At 43.9% G+C, this 18,756-nt stretch overlaps 1 protein-coding gene across 1 annotated transcript in view; it reads left to right on the top strand.

The window, feature by feature from the left end:
- Window positions 1-17,751, top strand: part of LOC122180811 (collagen alpha-1(VII) chain-like) — a 45,379-nt gene extending 27,628 nt beyond the window's left edge. The window contains exons 32-55 of the mRNA XM_042872726.1: window positions 472-498; window positions 664-717; window positions 1,787-1,867; window positions 2,403-2,462; window positions 2,653-2,688; window positions 3,989-4,024; window positions 5,010-5,042; window positions 6,293-6,364; window positions 6,965-7,024; window positions 7,910-7,945; window positions 8,453-8,533; window positions 9,244-9,279; window positions 10,057-10,101; window positions 10,222-10,293; window positions 10,668-10,703; window positions 10,815-10,850; window positions 11,421-11,462; window positions 12,281-12,334; window positions 13,437-13,475; window positions 13,775-13,810; window positions 14,658-14,783; window positions 15,773-15,892; window positions 17,216-17,338; window positions 17,611-17,751. Of these exons, the coding sequence (XP_042728660.1) occupies window positions 472-498; window positions 664-717; window positions 1,787-1,867; window positions 2,403-2,462; window positions 2,653-2,688; window positions 3,989-4,024; window positions 5,010-5,042; window positions 6,293-6,364; window positions 6,965-7,024; window positions 7,910-7,945; window positions 8,453-8,533; window positions 9,244-9,279; window positions 10,057-10,101; window positions 10,222-10,293; window positions 10,668-10,703; window positions 10,815-10,850; window positions 11,421-11,462; window positions 12,281-12,334; window positions 13,437-13,475; window positions 13,775-13,810; window positions 14,658-14,783; window positions 15,773-15,892; window positions 17,216-17,338; window positions 17,611-17,751 (1,482 nt within the window). The remainder of the gene's footprint in view (window positions 1-471; window positions 499-663; window positions 718-1,786; window positions 1,868-2,402; window positions 2,463-2,652; window positions 2,689-3,988; window positions 4,025-5,009; window positions 5,043-6,292; window positions 6,365-6,964; window positions 7,025-7,909; window positions 7,946-8,452; window positions 8,534-9,243; window positions 9,280-10,056; window positions 10,102-10,221; window positions 10,294-10,667; window positions 10,704-10,814; window positions 10,851-11,420; window positions 11,463-12,280; window positions 12,335-13,436; window positions 13,476-13,774; window positions 13,811-14,657; window positions 14,784-15,772; window positions 15,893-17,215; window positions 17,339-17,610) is intronic.
- Window positions 17,752-18,756: the final 1,005 nt, after the last annotated feature.

Here is an 18,756-nt window from a genome sequence, read left to right as displayed (position 1 = left end):
TCAATGCCACATCTCCATGTTTCTTGAACATCTCCAGGGACAGTGACTCCACCACAACCCTGAGCAGCCTGTTCCAGTGCCTGACCACTCTTTCAGAGAAGACATTTTCCCAATATCCGTTTACGACTCTAGGTCCCCATGAAGGTTGTTCAGTAGCTGGAGTGAAATACCCAGGATTACTTGTGCTGTACACAGCCAAAACTACATAAATAAAATGTGTCAAAAAGTCCCAGAAGAGTTATAGAGACCTGAACTTCCCTCTTATCTATCCCAAGTGTAGTGGCTGATAAATTTTTCAGGCTGAGTCTGGCCCACGCAAGATAGCAGATACCTCTAATGAAGCTCAATTTCCTTTGAGAGTGGGAAGTTTTGGTCTCTGGGGCTGTAATCCTGCAGGAGATTTTGGCCAGGATTTAAATGCAGAGAGATTATTATCCTGCAGGAATACTCCTTGTCTTTTTTGTGTTTCAGGGTGAGCCAGGAGATTCAGGTCTCAGGGTAAGTACCTGAGATTGACTTTCATGTTACTGTATGATGGCAATCTTCTTTTTTTATTATTTATAACTTACTCAATAGGTTCTGATTTCAATACTTTCCAGACGTCCAACCAGACCTGAAAGGATCAGTGGGACAAAATGTAAGATTGTTCTGTGCTTCATGCAGGGCCCTCGTGGAAGGAATGGCATCAAAGGGGACAGAGGAGGCATGGGAGAGCCGGTGAGTTGTCCATCAATGGTCAGTCACTATGGAAGAGCCATTGGCCATAATGGGAGGGGGCACTGGCCAGGGAACACCAGCTGTCACATAGGGTGGGTGGGGAGGGACAGCATCTACTGCCAGCTCATGTCAGCCACCACTGTGAGATGCTTTGATCTGCTGATGAGGACTGGCACATGAAGCACGACCAATTAAGCATTTCTTGCCTTGTAGTCTTCATCCTGATGATCCCCCACTTATGAATAACCAAAAGGAAAATGTTAGGATCACAAAACAGACACTCATTATACTAAAAGCAAGGACATGTTCTCATGGCTCAGAGCAAACCTGTGAGAACTACACCCATTACCGTGCTCACAATGACCACAAACCCTTTGACATGATCAATCATGCTGATGGACAATAGAAAATGCTACATGATCAAGGCTACTCCAAAGTGGCAGTGATTCCACCTTGAGTGCCTGTACTACCCATGGAGCAGCTGAGTGCAGCCTGGCACCTTCCCTCATCCCAACTCTCTCCCCCTTTCAGGAGGACAGAAAAGAGCTGGGGCAAGTCCAGAGGGGGCAATAAGGTGGCTCAAAAGTGTAGGATGGTAAACAGACTGTGCGGGTGGCAGATCTGGGACAAACAAAAAGGAGGTGACTCTTCACACAAGAAACCCCACATGGATATTTTCAGCGTCAGAAGAGAGACACAAGAAAAGAAATAGTCCATGGGGAGCTACTAAGGATAAAGAAACCATGTCCAGTTTGGAAAGTGTGTACAAATAATTCAAACTTGAGAGATGAGTACCCAGCCTCTATCTTCCCATACAGCAAACAAACACTTCTATTTTTCCCTTCCTGAGTGACCAATCATTCATAACTCATTCTTGGGAGGGGGGAGATGGGGGACATCTTGGGTACACATAATCATCTCTGTAAATCCTCAATTACAAAGCAACTGGTAAGACAGGCACATCAGGAAATATATTTCTCTGCTTGTGTTTCTGCAGACTTCTCTTCAGTATGATTGGTAACAAACAGTATGAGAGAAGAAAGGTGTGATAATGTATTTTCCTTTCCAGGGGAAACCTGGCTTGCCAGGCCCTGTAGGGCTGGATGGTGTCCCTGGACTGCCTGGACCAAAGGGAGAAAAGGGAGAGAAGGTCATTACTCTTATCAGATGCTTGTGAGATCCATCATCCCAAGAGGGATTTAAGAGTAGCTGAGATAAATATCAATGTGAAAATAAAGTGGAGATACATAGGGATTTTCCCCCATTCCCCTCTACTCCCAGCTCATATGTGCTCAAGTCTGTGCATGGTGGAGTAGTTACTTCCTCTCCATCCAAGCTCTTGTTTTCTCTCTGTGCTCTTTTTTCCACCAGTGGAAGATCTCTGCAGTTCCTGCTGCCTCCCAGCCCTGCATGCTTCCTATCCCCTGGATGGGACTGCTTCAAGTAGTCCCTGAAAATATCTTTGCTTTTAATTCTCTTCTCCAAATCATTGTGTGTGCCTTGTCTGAGGTTACTGGCTAGACATATATCTTAGCTAAATGGTTAGAGAGCAAATTTCTCACCTCCTCCTCAGCAGGATGGTTAAGAACAGAGCTCTGAAGCAGACTGCAGGGAGAATAGGATGTATCATACTTTGCAGTTTAGCATTTGGTACTTGTGTGCACAATGCTGTGCTTACCTTGCAGGGGATGGCAGGAATTGGCATTCCTGGCACTGCTGGCCCAAAGGGGGAAGAAGGACAGCAGGTAGGTTTGCCATTTTGCTCTGAGATTTCTGCTAAAATCCCCTTGGAGCATTCAGTGTCTCCAGAGTCTTCTCCAGTACCTCTTCTGTAGGTTGCCCCTGATGGGTACATCCTGTGGAAAGGAATACAGAAAGTGAGTTTTAAAGTCTGAGCTTTCATTTTTTCTTTCATTTCTTTTTTTTTTTTTTAAGGGGGTGATGGGCCCTCCAGGAGTACCTGGACCAAAGGTAGGTACCAAAACACTGAACCTGAGTCACTGTGCCTGGCACTAAAAGTGCCAAGGAAAGAAACCAGCTCTAATGATCATCATATGCTGTAGAAACGTGGGTCTCTTACTGAAAAGCAATGGAAATAATTCTGTGCAGTCATTGACCCATGGAAGTCACTGACCCATAAAAGTCATTGCTGTGGGATGTTGGAAACATTGGAATGGCAGTGAGATGCACTGTCTTGGTAAGAAGTGCCCATCTTTTCCAGCTGTTGAGGAAAGAGGAAACCTTAGCTTGGCCAATTCTTTCAGCTTGCTCAAAGGCTTGAGGGCTGTGGGAAGGAAGGATCTGGGGGTCCTGGTGCTGTCAGAGGCAAAGGTCTGGACTACTGTATCTCCAGTCCATATCTGGCAATGCTGCTGTGAACCATAGGTAGATGAAGCATAGCAAGGACTGATCAGGAATGAACTCAAGGGGGCAGAAAGATGTCCTTGGATAGATGTTTGATACCAGAACAAGACTGCAACCCAGCGCACCAAATTTCCACGGGCCTTGCTCAGGAGACCTGAATTTCCCTAGCACAAGGGGTGCCAGGCATGGGTTCAGGTGGTACATAAGCCACCTCATTACTCTTCCAGGTTCTTATAGCTCTTGGAGGTGCAAACTCTTACGATCAGGTTGTATGGCTTTCTGCATGTCCCCTTCTACAAGTAGCTCAGGCATTGAGATGATGACCAATTAAATCTGAGCTGATTAACTTATTTCAGGTCAGATGAGGTCAAGAATATCCACTTTAGGTTAAATAAGGTCAAAAATATTCACCTTGAACCCAAAATAAATTCTTGCCATACTTTCAGGAGATGTGAAAAGAGAAGGAAAAAATAATCTCCAAGGAAAATGTTTCATTCAACAAAATATTTTTCTTTGTTTTGCTGTGTTTTCGTTTTTTGTTGGTTTGTTTTTTTGGGTTTTGTTTGTTTGTTTGTTTGTTTGTTTGTGTTTGTATATATCATAAAATGGAGGAGGATTGTTACATAAAATGTAAGGTCATTGCAAGTGGTAACAGCCAGCTTGCTGTTCATGCATTGCTCTTCATGATAGCAATGATGTCTTTGAATTGCACAGTCCTGGTCCACACAAACGTGAGCCTGTGGCCAGATGCTCCATGGACTCCTCCTGAGGAAAAGCAAACCTTATTAGGGTGGTCACTGGTGATGTTACCCATACCCAAGGACTTATAACTTACACTATACCCCACATATTGAAAATACTGAACCTGCTTTCAGTCTGGTGGAAATTCTCTTTTGATGTCTTATAGGGACTTCCAGGACCTCCAGGGCAGAAGGGAGTCCAAGTAAGTCAAATAGCAAGAGAATAGGTTTGACTAGCTCAGCTGAAGGTGTCTTGAATTTCTGCAGCTTGTAGACATGGTCAGGTGTGTTTATGGTGGGGCTACACAGAGAAGAAGCCAACAGGGAGTCAAGTGAGCATCCCTGGAAGCTCAGAATCTCCACTCTGTTTTGCTCTTCTGCTCTTTTGCTCTTTTGGTTTTGCAAAACTGAGTTTTGAGCTGATTTCAGGAGTGTATGGAGGAGAACAATGAGCACTGCCCCAGATTGTTCACTTTATGTCATCTTGCTTTGCAAGGGAACATAGGATTTCCAGGCGCTCCAGCTCTGGGTGTAACTATGAGTGGATTACAGCCTTTCTTGTGCTATAGCCATTGAACACCACCAACAGTTGTGCCAGTAGACCAAGGACCGAGGCAGATGTGTCCCACTAAACTTCAGAGAAAACTATAAGACCTCACCCCTGACCCTTCAACCATGTCTTCTGCCGAGACCTATCACCAAGACAGACTGGTGCATCCTGCATGATATTTTATGATCAGGGGCATGCACTGCTGGTTTATTTCAGAGTAGCATTGGCAGAATTGATTTAGAGACAAAAGGTAGAAAGGCAGGTTTATAGTCCCTAAATCAGGGTCATAGTACAGACATGAAGATTCATTGCTGTCCAAAGGTCAGTCCTTGGTGTATATTAGCACAGGTTAAAGCAGCTATTTGCCAACTACCCTTTTTATAAGAATGATCCTTCAGTCTCATCCCCAGATCCAAAACCTACTGAAGATGGTGGGATTCTGTCACAACCTTCACTGAGTTTGGGATTTAGCTTGTATCCCTGTTGGGCATTTTATGATCCACCGTAGGTGATGCATTTCTTATCCCATAGCAAGGCTGACATTATCTTGTTTAGGAAGAGGCCATAAGAGCCTCTTCTTCGAAAGGGAGACTATTGCCTAAATAAGAGGGTACTTCTGTGATTTATTTTATCCTCAGGTTTTGGGGCCACCAGGCAAGAAAGGTGTCAGGGTAAGTCCACTAATTAGTGCTGCTTGAAATTTAGATAAAACTTTGCCTGAAAAAGGGAGGGCTGGACTGTGTTTCACTGTGTGAATCATATATCCCTTGTGATAGATGGGAGAGGAGAGGTGGGAAAAATAGTGGTAATCTTGCCCTGCTGATAATTCTTTTGCTTTTATTAACATTTTGTGCCTGTCATTCTCCTTCTGTCTCTAGTCCATGGGGGAAATTTGGTATTTCCATGTGCTAGTTTTAGGACATAGAGTTCACAGAAGCACAGATCCAGCCTACACACAGAAGTTACTATCCAGACAAGGAAGGCATTGACATTAAACCATAGAATAGATGAGGCAGGAGGGAACTTCTAGGGGTCTCTAGTCTTACCTCCTCCTTAAAACATGGCCAACTTCAATACCAGGTCAGATTCCTTCAACCATTTAGAAAGCATGTCCAATGGCAGAGAGTTCCCAAGTACCTGAGGCTCTGAGCCAGTGATTGGCCTCTCCATGACTGGAGGAATCTGAATTTCCCAAATGAAAGTGATTCCTGAGATAGAGCTGCTCCCTGACTGTTGGCCATATTGTGCATCTGCTCTATAGTGCAGCACAAATTGTTCACTTCTGCAAAGTTTTTGTGGTTGTACAGGGCCTGGAGTATTTAAAACACGTATTTTTTTTTATTCTTTATAATTCATTATATTTTATAATGTCAATTTACAGAGAAATAAAAGATCTCTCTTATCTTTGCAAGGAGTATTTACTGCAGGAGAAACTCCTCTTGGCTTTTTGACTCCTGGCATTTATGAAATTATCTTCATACTTCCCTTGCCCTTTAGAGATAACGAGTTCTGCCCTTCTGTCTGAACTTGAATGTTGGAGTCACCTCCATTCATTGATTTTATTCTCCAGACTGCTTAATAGTGGTTATCAAAATATTTCTCTTCTTTTAGTCTCAATGATGCTAGGTAATGACCTTGGGCCTGAATTTTGTCTTGCTTGATACTACTTTAAATCCACATAGCACTTCGTAGTTGTGTAGAAGCCCCAAGTACTAAAGGGAAAACTTCAACCCAAAGAGGAATGGGGTGGATGGATGGATGGAAGGATGAATGGTATGGATGGATGGATTGGATAGATTTGCCAACAGAATGGATTTTCAGAGTGGATTGAAAGTGCAGAATGTAGCTTTAGCAAACCACTTGAAAATGGCTTGGTCTTCCTGCATGATGTTACTAGCTTTTGGGTTGTTTTCATACATAGGGAGATATTGGACCAACAGGGGCCCCAGGACCACAAGGAGACAAAGGAATACAAGGAGACAAAGGAGAGAAGGTAACATACTTGCTCTTGTTCTCTGAACATTTTTAAGAGAGGGGTAGGTGTGGCACTTAGGGACGTGGTTTGGTTTTTAGATTGATGGTTGAACTAGATGTGGTCATTTCCAACTTTAATGATTCTATGACTCATGTCTTGAGTTTGGAAGCTGCTCTTGCAAGACACTGCATCATCTCCCTTTGCATCTTGTTTAGAACCAAGCACAACATTAGCAAATAATTCCCAACAGTTGTAGCAAGGAGGAGGAACAGGCTGGCCCTTTTGGGACTGCAAAGTGATAATGGGTTAGAGATAGCTAACAATTAATATGGCACAGGGCATGCTACCATGAATGAAGAGTGGAGTGGGACAGTGTCTCCACAACAAATGAAAGGCAATTGAAGAATAGTAGCCAAGGTGTGCAAATTTCAGATGGGGACATTGAGACACTGGGTTTCCCAAGCCATGTTTCAGTGAAAGTTGTCTCTCCACAATAGCATCTCCTAGAGGTGGCAAGCAGTGTGTTTGGGAGGGGAGAAGGATGTGATAGCTATACAGAGAACTGGAAGGTGAGATTGGCAGAGGATTTACACTATGTCACTGTCATTGATTTTTCAGGGAAGTCCAGGTTTTGGCATTCCTGGTCAACCAGGGCTGAAGGGAGACACAGGGGACAGGGTAAGTGGGGCAACACACTGAGTGTGAATAGGGAGCAGCTAAGGAGACAAATCAGAAACAATTTCTCAATCACCTCCATGCATATGAGCTCAATGGCTGTCACTCAGAAGGCCAGTCATCATCAAATTAATACCACACTGAAGCTGAACTGTCACTCTATCTTTGGTGCTCCCATGCTGATCATGTGTTACGGAGCAGTCTGCACCCAACTGTGGAAGGCAGTGCAGAACACTCCTGACTCTAGAAGAAAGCATGGAAAGTCGAAGATCATCTGGGAACTCTGTGGGGAACAAAACCAAAGAAGCCCAATTTCCAATGGCTTTGTGTTCTGACATGGTTTAGTGAGCATGATGGTGATGGGCTTGGTGACTGTTGGACTAGAGGTTCCTAGTGATCTTTTCCAACCTTAATTATACTGTGATTCTATGAAAGGAAACTTGACCTTTATCTTCCTGACTTATGTGTCAAAGGTGCAAGAATCTGGTGGTTCCCACTTGTGTTCACTAATATCTAGTGAGGGTTGAGTTAGTGTTTCCTCCTATGAGAATATTAATAGTCCATTTTGATTTACTCCAGCAATGACTTGTAAAATTCAGAATCTTTGAGATCCCCACCCTCTATCAAAGTCAATGGTTTTAGAAGTGGTGAAGACAGATGCATCTAGACAGTGTGTGCTTGCAGTAGCCTTTCCTCTCCTGGGACACCATATGGTTTCTCCTTCTCTGCATCATACTAATCTTTTCCATCTGCTAGTACCTGCAATCAAGGAGCGGCTTTGCAGCATTAAGTCTGATGCTGACCCTTTAGATATGGCAAAGGACCCTTATCTGAAATTTTCCTACTTGGTTACTCTGACCATGTGACTAATAGTGTCTATTTATGCAGGGAAACGTAGGCTTGTCTGGCAGACCAGGTTACAAGGTGAGTATATGATGCAGTGATTGCAGCACTGTTTCATGACTGATATCTGTGTCACTCAACATAACTTGAGTCAGTGAAGTTTTATCTTTGCTGTGGGAGTAGAGTCAAGATGTGAGGGGCATTCAAAAGCTGAAAAGTTTGAACAGATCCTGCTTTGCTGGAGTCTCCATGTGACGCACAGAGCCTTACACAGGTAAATAATGACAAGATGACATGGCAAAGGGCATAAATTCTACAAACACTGTCTTGTAGGATTTATGAGCAATGGCTGCTTGTGGGATCTGAATGGGCCAATTTTAAGATGGATGTTTCCATCCGAGGCCTGCTAAGCAAAAAAGCAGAACACAGCCTTTCCCAGTGCAGGGTAGATACTCTGAGCCCAAACTTCAGCCAGCAGTGTGGAAGCAATTGCATGGCCATTGTGCCGTGAGCCTGTCCCATGATGTCTAAAATGATAGCACTATGAAATACACAACAGGAACGTAACAACTGCCTTGCTTTCTTTAGGGAGAAATAGGTCCAAAGGGAGAGAAAGGGGAACCAGGATTACCTGGGAAACCAGGGGAGACCGGCCTAAGAGGTAAAGATGTAAGTAGAAGCTACAGGTGGATGGTTATGCTGATACAGACTGGGCCAAATCAACAACCCTAGGTTATGCCCTTGCAGAATTAGGAGCAAGAGACAACATGGGACCAGTCAGAAACATACATCTTACATAAGTCTGGCTGGGGAGGGGAAGAGACAAGTCTCAGCCCAATAGTGACCAGCAACATGAGTCTAGGCAGGCTGCCTCAAATTAGGCATAGTGGGTTGTTCATCGAGGGATACACCTTCTTATTTGCTGTCTTTTCACAGCAAATGAGAAGATGGATCCTTTTCAGGGTATTTTTCAGGCTCTGTTTTGGGGTGAATTCTCATTACCTTTGGTCCAAGTGAAAGGAGCACACGGCACCATAGTTGATTTGCTGTTCAACATGGTGAGCTTTTTTTGTCGTTGAATCTGTGTTAAGTACAAGAACGACCATGGTGTCACAACAGCCCTGACTATTTTGTTTTTATGGTACAATAGATCCCTCTTTCAGTCAATCAAGGTGGCATTCCCCAAGAGCTTCATGGTGGGTTCAGGTAAACCTCTCCTACCATTAGTCACTGAAGACTTTCCTTTAGTCCAAAGGGCTGAGTTGATGCCTGAGCATCAAGTGGAATAGGACCACCAAGAGAAGGCTTGAGGAAATTATAGTGAAAATAAAATGGTTACAAGGCTAAATGTAACCTAGCATTTTTGCATTGTGTTTTAGGGAGAACCAGGGAAGAAAGGCATCTCTGGGATGAAGGTAATCAGGGGGATTTCCAACTCTTCTGGGGTTGTGTAGGTGCCAAAGACAACAGCCTCACTCATGACTGCAGTGGGTACAGCAGTGTAGGAGAATGGTAGTACTTAGGGTGAAGTTCCTTGTAGCCCAGAATCTCTTCTCCAGTTAATTAAGCATGAATTAGTTGAGCAGCATCTGCAAAACCTGTCCCTTTGATTTACTTTGAAGCCAACTTCTACTTATTTTATTTTCTGTTGCCTTGCCCTTGAATTACATGAGACTATGAGAAGAATACTCATTATATTTCCTATGACTTTATTTTGTTTCAGGTTTGATTTTTCATCTTCTAAAGCTAAAGGATGAAAAAGAAAGGCCAAAAAGAATCAAGTCATGTTTTATTTGGGAGATAGTTCTTTATGCTCAGCAGCAGAAAGCAGATTACAACAACTCACAGTGGGGTCTGGTGGAAATTTCCCCATTTCCTCCATAGATATGAGTAGTCTGATGTTACCATATACCTTCAACTCCATTTACTCCAACACTAGGGTAGATCCAAAACATCAACCCTGGTTAATTATAATTCAGATCCCCATAGGGCTGTCTTGGTACCAACTTTAAAAGCATTAATTCCAAAGAGGGGACCCTAGCTGCTTTGGAGCCATTGGAATAGTAGCCGGGCTTGGTTCTCACCCTCTAAAATATTTTCTCTATGTGAAAGTGCAGTAAAATTAGTACCACCAGTGAAGGTTCAGGCTCGAAAAAAGAAGGCTTTTTAAAGCTTCTACTTCTCTTTTTTAGGGAGAAGCTGGTGCCCCAGGAGAACCAGGAGAGAGAGGAATGAGGGTAATAATTATTGTTATCATAATTTTCTGCCTCGGTGAGCATTTTTCTTGTTTGCTTCCCCTTTTGGAACTGCTGGATGTGTTCTCTTTCTGATTGTTTCTCTGAACCTTTTCTCATTAGGGTCCACTTGGACTCCCAGGACGACCTGGAGAGCAGGGGATAAAAGGCGACCCAGGAGAACCTGGAAAGGATGTAAGGCAAATCCTAAAAGGGCAGTTGCACCTATGTTCTGTCTGATCTCCCTCTAACAGCTTAGGAAAACACTGGTTAACAAAGGGACAGAGATCTTAAGGATGTGATGTTTCTAAACTCTGTTAAAATGAGCAACTGAATGGGAGAGAGAAAGTCCCTAATGAGCCTACCTGCTGAGGAAGAGGCTATGGTCACACCCCTTATTAAATATTAGAGTTCCTCTGCAGGAGTGAGGGTGAATTCCAGATTTTATTAGCTTATCTGCTCAAGGAAGGGCTTGTTAGTCTATTGAAGGCTGTGCTAGCTAGAAGATGCTGAGACTCCCCTCCCCTACCACAGCTTGTTCTCATCCTGCCTCTCTCTTCCCTTCCTAGGGAATTACTGGAGAGAAGGGAGACAAGGGTGAATCTGTAGGTTTGCACATTCTCATTTATAAACTTGCATGATAGAATGTCTGTTTGGTGGCTAAAATGCTGAATTGTACCACTCACTCTTTTTATGGGGGTATTGTATCTTCGCAGGGTATGCCTGGGCTGCCTGGGACTCCTGGAAGTATTGTGAGTATTGCCTTCTTCTGCTGACTTATGCATTTTGCATTTATGCATCAGGAAAGGGATATGTTGATGATTAGACTAGATGATCTTATTGGTCTTTCCAACTTTAAGGATGCTTTGATTCATTTTTGAGATTTATCATGAATCCTGGGTACCACAGGGAACACAACACACTGCCAGAACATACAGTATATGCTGTAGAGCAATTTACCTCTTAGCCTTATCAGAAGAGATAAAGCAGTACAGCTAGTTCCTCTGCATGTGGTCAAATGAATGTCACTCCACATCATTTATCATTGGTCATGCAAGAAGCTCACGACACAGAAGAGAATAAAACCTGGCTGTGAACTTGAACTTTGGAAACATAGACACAGATACCAACATCACAACCACCCTGAATCTCTGATACATGAGCAGGAGGAGGATACACTGGCTCCCTTTTGTTTTGAGTCCAAACACAGCATGTTCACATCGCTGGTTGAGCTGCTGGCTTTGTGCCTATGGTTTATCTGGGATAAGAAGCATGTGGAGATGAAACATCTTCCTTCACCAGGTTTCTTCCATCTATTGCAGATGTCTTCTCTGGAGAATACCATCGTCCTGAAAGGGGAAAAGGTATTTTGCTTAAAAATATTTGTCTTGAAGCTGAATGTGTAACTATTTTGCATTTCTCAGATGTTGCGTAGCTTCATTACTTTTATAAGACAAAGTCTGCAAACACATCCTGAAACTCTCAAGCAAATTCTTGCTGTTCCCACCTTCAACAGCAAAGCTACTTCAAAATTAATGTATCGCTTTTGAGGATTCCAATAAAAGGTGAACATCAATTCTCCTTCCAAGACCCTTGTGTTTTTGCAGGGCAAACGAGTTAACTCAGTAATTAGGAGAATACATTCAGGTTCCGAAGTTCGCTGTCAGCCTGTTTGGCTTAAAGGGAATAAGACGATTTGGATGCCAGAATGGCTCCGGCATTTTTTCTAGCACAACAAGTATATTGCTATTACAGAAGCTCCCTTGCTATAGCAATAGCTCTGCTTCTGAGTGGGTAAGAGGAGATTTTATCTAGTGCTTGAGTGGGTCCTATTCTATCCAATAGAATGGATCCAGCACAGATGGAAGCATCAGTGAAGGGCAGTAATGGCATTATTAACCAAAGTCGTTATCAGGGAAAAGAATCAATAGAAAAGGTCTCAGGCATGGGAACTCCTCTCAAGGACCTAAATAGTGTATTTCGAGTAAAGAACAGAGATACTCCTGATTTTTTCCTTATGTGAGTCAATGAGATAGTTGGAAGAAAAGGCTGGTTGGTCCATGTGGACGAAGACTTGGATGCTGTTAGTCTGAGGCCAGTACATGGGAAACACCGTAATGTGCAATGATCACTGTGAATTTTAGAGGGGATAAAGAACTAATATGTTCCTGCTGGCTTACAGGGAGATCGAGGGAAGGATGGTTTGAAGGGTGAAAGAGGTCCTCCGGGCCCAAAGGTATGTTCTCAGATGTATGGAAGGATCTTTGCATTGGTGCTGTTGGGTTGCGTTGGCCAGAAGGGAAGAACACCTATCTCAGATCTCTTATTCCCCAGAATGTTGGGTTTTTCAAAGTCATGAGTTGGGCTTGTAAACTTGTGGTCACAGTGATGCTGTAGTTCTACAACTCCATTTGGTAAATATACAATATTTAGGCAGGAAGATGTTCAGAAGCCGGATGAGATATACTTCTAGGGCCTTCCTGATGCCCTTCATTCCACCGGAATCTGTCAATGCAGAAACCAGATTTCAGTGAAATGAAGCCCATCAGAGAGGCAGCTCAGCTCCCTTTCTCATCAGAGCTCCTTCCCCTACCAGAGGAGATCCAAAGCTGCTACAGCTTATCTGGCATTTCATCCATGTCAGCAGCCCAGGATCACTCACCTGAAGATCCACATCACGATGGATGATGGCAAGGAGACACAGACAGCCCCATAGACAACCTGTCCTTGGGACTTGCATATGGAAGTCCACACTTAAACCTATCAGAGACATTTGACCCAGATCAAATGTGGTAGTGTGAAGGACCAGCAGGACCGCAGCCACCTCTAAAGGGGACCACCAACCTTGGGAGCAACTTGCCCATCCTCTGCCTTGCTGCCATCTCCACACAATTGCTATTGCAGTGGCAGCATTCGTGGCAGTGAAGGACCATCCAGATTTCACTGTTTACATATTATGAATGGCTGAGGACCAGTTTTCAGGTATCTGTCCCTCCTTTCAATAAAGAATTGCATAACTCTGGTGGGAAACATTGCTAATTCAGTACAAAACACATTCCCCCAGCCAAGGAGATGGTGCAGAGCTCCATTCCAAGAATTTTTTTTTGGCAATGCCCTGGTCCATCCCTGCACTATAAAACACAACCACTAGCTGTGTCTGGTGGGAGAGGAAGGAGCCAATTTATCAGGGTGGGTTTTAAATCCTCCTGTGAATCAACAAAAGGGATTTGTTTGGGGTAATGGAGCAGGATAGCAGCAAAGCAAGGGCCAGATTTCTGTGACCTCTGTTCATTCTTGATGCCAGTCATAAGTAATGAATTGTTCTTGTTCATTTGAAGGGAGAGCCTGGTCCACCAGGAAAAGGAGTGGAAATGAAGGTAAGGAAAATAAAAACTACAGAAGATATTAATGTTGGAAACACCTTCCCTCTGCCTGTGTTCAGGATATCAGAGGAGACCTTATGAATGCACCAGGCTTAGCCATCACCACCTGCAAGACTAGCTCCCTAGGTTGGAGTGGAAAGATATCACTGTGTTCAGTCTTTTGAGAAATGCCATTTTCTTACACCCAATGCTTCCCAGAGCACTGAAGTCAGGCTCCTGCTCAGAGGGGGACGTTTCTGCTGCTCTTTGAGTCAGAGCTTTGGTTGTATTCTTACACTTTTTTCTTCTTTCAGGATCTGGAGAGACTTTTTGAAGAAAATGGTATCAAGGTAGGTAATGCTCTGACTTTCGTTCTGATAAGATGACTCTAATAACTTTTCTACCTATCCCCTGTGGCCTTCTGGAGATGACGTGTGCACCTCCCAGTCCATCACTGGCACTCACAAGAAGTCAGGGTTATTAGATTTCACTTTACAACTTTCCATGTGTATGTAACTTCTTCTTGGACAGCTTCGCTCCTGGGATAAACGGGGGCTTTGAGGCCCATGTGAAATTGAGATCTTAGAAAATACCCACTTAGAGCTTGGTGCTACCTCTTGGCTTAGCTTGTATGAAGTGCACTTCAGTTCTGCATCTGCAGAGCCAAGAAGAAGAGAGCCACAGGGCTCTGTTGTACATGTTGGTCATATTGTCTATCTTTAGCATGAAGTTGGGGTTTCTCCTTTGCTGATAACCCAAATCACAGTGTACACACTTTTTAGTGTGTAATACAGCCATGGTGTCATTCCAGTCTCATGGCAGTCAACAAGCTCAGTAATTGTGATGAGCCCCAGCTTTTAGTGTCTCATTAACTACACCTTTATAGATGAGCTCATCGCCCTCAGCTCCTTATTGTAAGCCCTGGAGAAGTAAGTAAGGGAGATGAGGATCTGACTTATCTAATCAAGTGTAGGGGGATTTATTTAGAATGGAGAGAGCCATTGCATAACTTCCATCAATCAATTCCTAGATGCCCAAGCCATAAGCACTTACATTTAGATCAACTGCTGGCACTCAGGGCCAAATGCTCTGTTACCCTCTTGGAAACACATCAGTCATCATTCCAGGTTGGCTATAGCACTGTTATTTCTTGGTGATGGGAGAGTGACAATAAACTATGGCCTCTGTTGGTTGCAGCTGGCATTGTTGAAGCACCTCTCCAACGCGATCCTACAGGAGGGGCTGGATTGGCTGATGCAGCACTTGGGCAGCTCTAAGACCTCCAGGAGAAAGCAGGCATTTCCATACACACCCAAACATGATGTAAGTATTTGTCATCTTCAGGGCATGGACAGACCTAGAAGGAAATGAGACAATGAAGGCTTCAAGGTCACCTCAGTCATCCAGTTTATAGTGACTTGCAGGCATGTTATTCTGAAAGAGGCTAAAGGCTCACACCAGGAAGGTTTGTTGGATTGGAATTGGGATTTGGAGAGCAAAGCAGCTGAAAACATGAGAAATGATCACAAGGTTGGCTTCAAAAGTAAAGGACACGGAATAGCCTGGGTAGGAAGACTTGGGATCCCACTGAGATGCATCCTAGAGTCTTGAGGGAATTGGCTGATGTAGTCACCAAGCCACTCTTGATGATATTTGAAAAATCATGGTGAAGTCCATGGTGACTGGAAAAAAAGTCACTGTGCACCCATTTTTAAGAAAGGTAGAATGGACAACTCAGGAAACCGCAACCTGTCAGCGCCATCCCTGTGCTGGGGAAGATCATGGAGTAGATCCTCCTGGAAGCTATGCTAAGGCATACATAAGACAGAGGGGTGATACAGGACAACTAGTATGGCTTCACCAAGAATAGGGCCTTCCTGACCAACCTAGTGGCCTACGATGGCGTAGCTGCAGCAATGGACAAGGGAAGAGCCACTGATATCATCTATCTGGACTTCAGTAAAGCATTTGACACAGTCCCCCATAGGATTCTTCTGTCTAAACTGGAAAGAGAGTAGAGGTCAGTGGCTCAACGTCCAGATGAAGATCAATGACAGGTGTTGTCCCTCAGTACTCTGTGCTGGGACTGATGCTATGATTCTGTGATTCTATGAAATGGTGAGCAGGGACTGCTTATTACTCTCTCCATCTTGGTAGAGGAAGACCAGCATGTGGGACAGAGACTGCTGGAGTGCCAGGGTGATGGGCAGAAACAAGTCATCAGAATCTGTATTTTTTCATTTGTGGTTCCTAGAAGATCATGTTTGTCATGGTCACACAAAACCATGTTGGTTTTTTTTTTGATGTTACAGGGTTCATTGACAGTTGATAATTCCCATGATGTCCTGACCAGCACTGGGGTGACAGAAGAAGCACAGAGTCTGGCAGTGGACACTCCATTTAGGGTGCTGGTGTCTGAAGGACTCCCTAAGGTGGGAACAAGCAACAGAGTTCATGAGGTATAGTCATAGATCTGTGCTCTTGTCCATTCAGTTTTCTGCAGGAATAACATCAAGAGCCCACACCTCTGATGCATGCCAGAGCTTCCAGTCCATGCTCCAGTGATGCATTCTGCTCATCCCTCATCCTCCTTTCCCCTCTACTCAAATACAGCTCCTTCTTGTCCCTGCCATGACTCCATAGCTCTCATTTGCTCAAGTAACCATGCTAATTTCTAGAGATAATCTAATTGCCTACAGCCTTGGCAATTGCAAGTAACAGATAATTTGCTGTTATGGAAATTAGGAATTTACTAGTGATGTTATGGCTCATCTCCATCCTGGACCCAAGTTCCTGTATGTTGCAGTACACATCCAGGAATAAATATAGAGAGCTGTATCCAGGCTACCTCTCATAGCTGCAGGACAAGTCCTGGGTCTTAATTTGCCCATAGTAGACAGTCTTATAAAAGATAGTCTGGAAAACATCACTGGCAGCTGTGGTGAGGCTTTTCTAATCTTCTCTTATGACAGTCAAGCAGTGACTCACCATAAACCCTTGTTAGTCATGGGTGGAAATGTTGTTTGTAACTGGAGCATAAGAGATGTGGGAGTTTTTGGAGCCAGCTCATGGTGAATTTGTCTTTCTCTGTGGTTGGTTCAATGATGACCTGTTGCTCAGGCACTTAGGGTAAGGCAGGCTCATCTTCACTCTTCTCCAGGATCTTACTGTGATCTTGCTTTTTCAGATCACAGCAACCAGGATGACAACATTTTAGGGCCTTGAGGGGGAATGAAGTGCTCACCAATAGGTTTATTTGCATCAGAGGTACCAAGAAACCAAAAATGGACAAATACCAGCAAGCCTGGAGCCAGATTTGGGAAGCAAAGACACCAAAGCTATGACAATAAGGAAGTTTTGTTCATTTTAATGATCAGGGTTTTTCATAAATGTTGTCACTATCTCTGCCACTATGAATGGGGGTATGGGGTATAATTAGATGGCTTGGGCTGTTTGTCCAGGACAGGGTGGGAAGGAGCTGAACGCTTCTTTCTAAGGACCTGGTTTGGGGTTTAAGGTGAGAAGAGACAAAACATTCACCTCAAAGCCCCTGAGCAGCCCCCTGACCCACTGGGGATCTTTGTTGGATGCCACAGCACAACATCATTGGCATTTCCCAAATAAGGTGCAAGAGAGACCTTGGCAGCTTGATTCTCCAGGTTTGTCCTGGGCCTCTAATGAATGGCAATGTGAGTAAAGCAGTGTGTTGTGGATTAGGTCTTGACGTAGAAAAGCAGTCACTTTGTTCTCCACAGGGTCCATCTGTTGATGGTTCTGACTCTGAGCACCAGCCCCTGGGGAACACTCCCGAATCATTGGAGTCTGAGGAGAGAAGGAGGGAGGGAGACTCAAAAGGGACAAATATGTCTCTCAGCAATGTATGTAAATGCCTGTTCAGTGACTTTTAATTACATTCCTACTTGTGCTGATTAAATAGATGCAAAGGGATTACATTCTGAAGAACTTGATTAGACAAACCCTTTGCAATATTGTGGATTCTTCCTCTATTTTACTGCAGTGAAAAAAATTAATTTAGTGAAAGGATAAGGATTTCTGCATGAATCACTTTCAGTACCTGAAACTTTGCTTTCCATGTTTCACTCTGGTAATCATTAAGATTATGCTATATTTATTCCATCACCTTCTGCAGAGCTTCTCTGTGCCCTCACCGCATCCGGAAGATGATCTGGAAGGAAACCTGTCCATAGAGCTTCTCGAATCCCTGGAGGAAAGAATGGAAGGACAACCACAAGAGGACAACAGACTTGTAGGTATTCCCCAGCAGCAGTAGGTCATACTAGGACCATTGTGGAGATCAGTGATAGACTGGAGGAGGCTGGGATGCTCATCTCACACCCACTGCTCTGAGCCCTGGAACAGCCCCCAAGCACATCCACAGAGAAGAGCACTGCTTGGACATGGGGTCTGGGCAGGATGCTATTGGCCAACTGTGTCCTTCATATATGTCAGGGAATCCCCTAGAACCCTCGATAAATTTTCTTGGAGGTTAATTACACATTTTGATGGGGGGAAGAAATGACAATTTCAACAAGATGAGATTGGAATATAACAAACTTTGTGGGTCGATTGAGACAAAGTGACTGTCCCAGAGGAAATGTTGAAGGGTGACACAGCTCTTTTTCAAGATCTGTGAGACATTTGTCTATTAAAAAACTGAAGAGATGAGTTACTGAGGGACAGTAAGAAAGAGAGAGGCTTCTTCCATAATCAGGAGGTACAGCTGCTTTAAAAGTCCATGTTTACCCTCTAAGTTGTGTTATAACATTTGCAGCAAAGTTATAGGGTACATTGAGGCTGATAGCAGTTATCAGAGGTGAGCTGATGAGCAATACATTGGTGTTCTGCAAAGATGTGGTTGTCTGAGTCCTAGCATCCAAATTCACTCTGTATTTCTGCTCTCCCAGATATTCATTTTCTTCCAAGAGCCCATGTCATGCTCAACTTCTATCTACCAAACCCAACATCTTTTTGCTTTCACATCACTGTAATTATGAGAGCAGTGAGTCATGCTGGTAGACCCTACGCCAATACCATGTACTCAGTGACACCAACCTCAGTGATGAAGAGAGGACAAAGGCAGTCATCTGGTGCTGTTTTAACACATCTCAGGTCAGATACTGGGAAAAATTCCTTTTCCAAGAGAGTGGTCAGACATTGGACCAGGCTGCCCAGGGAGGTGGTGGAGTCACCATCCTTGGATGTGTTCAAGAAACATGGAGATGTGGCATTGAGGGTCATGGTTTAGTGGGTATAGTGGGGATGGGTTGGTGGTTGG

Source organism: Lagopus leucura, unplaced genomic scaffold, assembly GCF_019238085.1.
Source record: "Lagopus leucura isolate 7727_CA_CO unplaced genomic scaffold, USGS_WTPT01 Super-Scaffold_100008, whole genome shotgun sequence".
NCBI lineage: Eukaryota > Metazoa > Chordata > Aves > Galliformes > Phasianidae > Lagopus > Lagopus leucura.
This window is presented reverse-complemented; position numbering and strand designations above follow the sequence as displayed.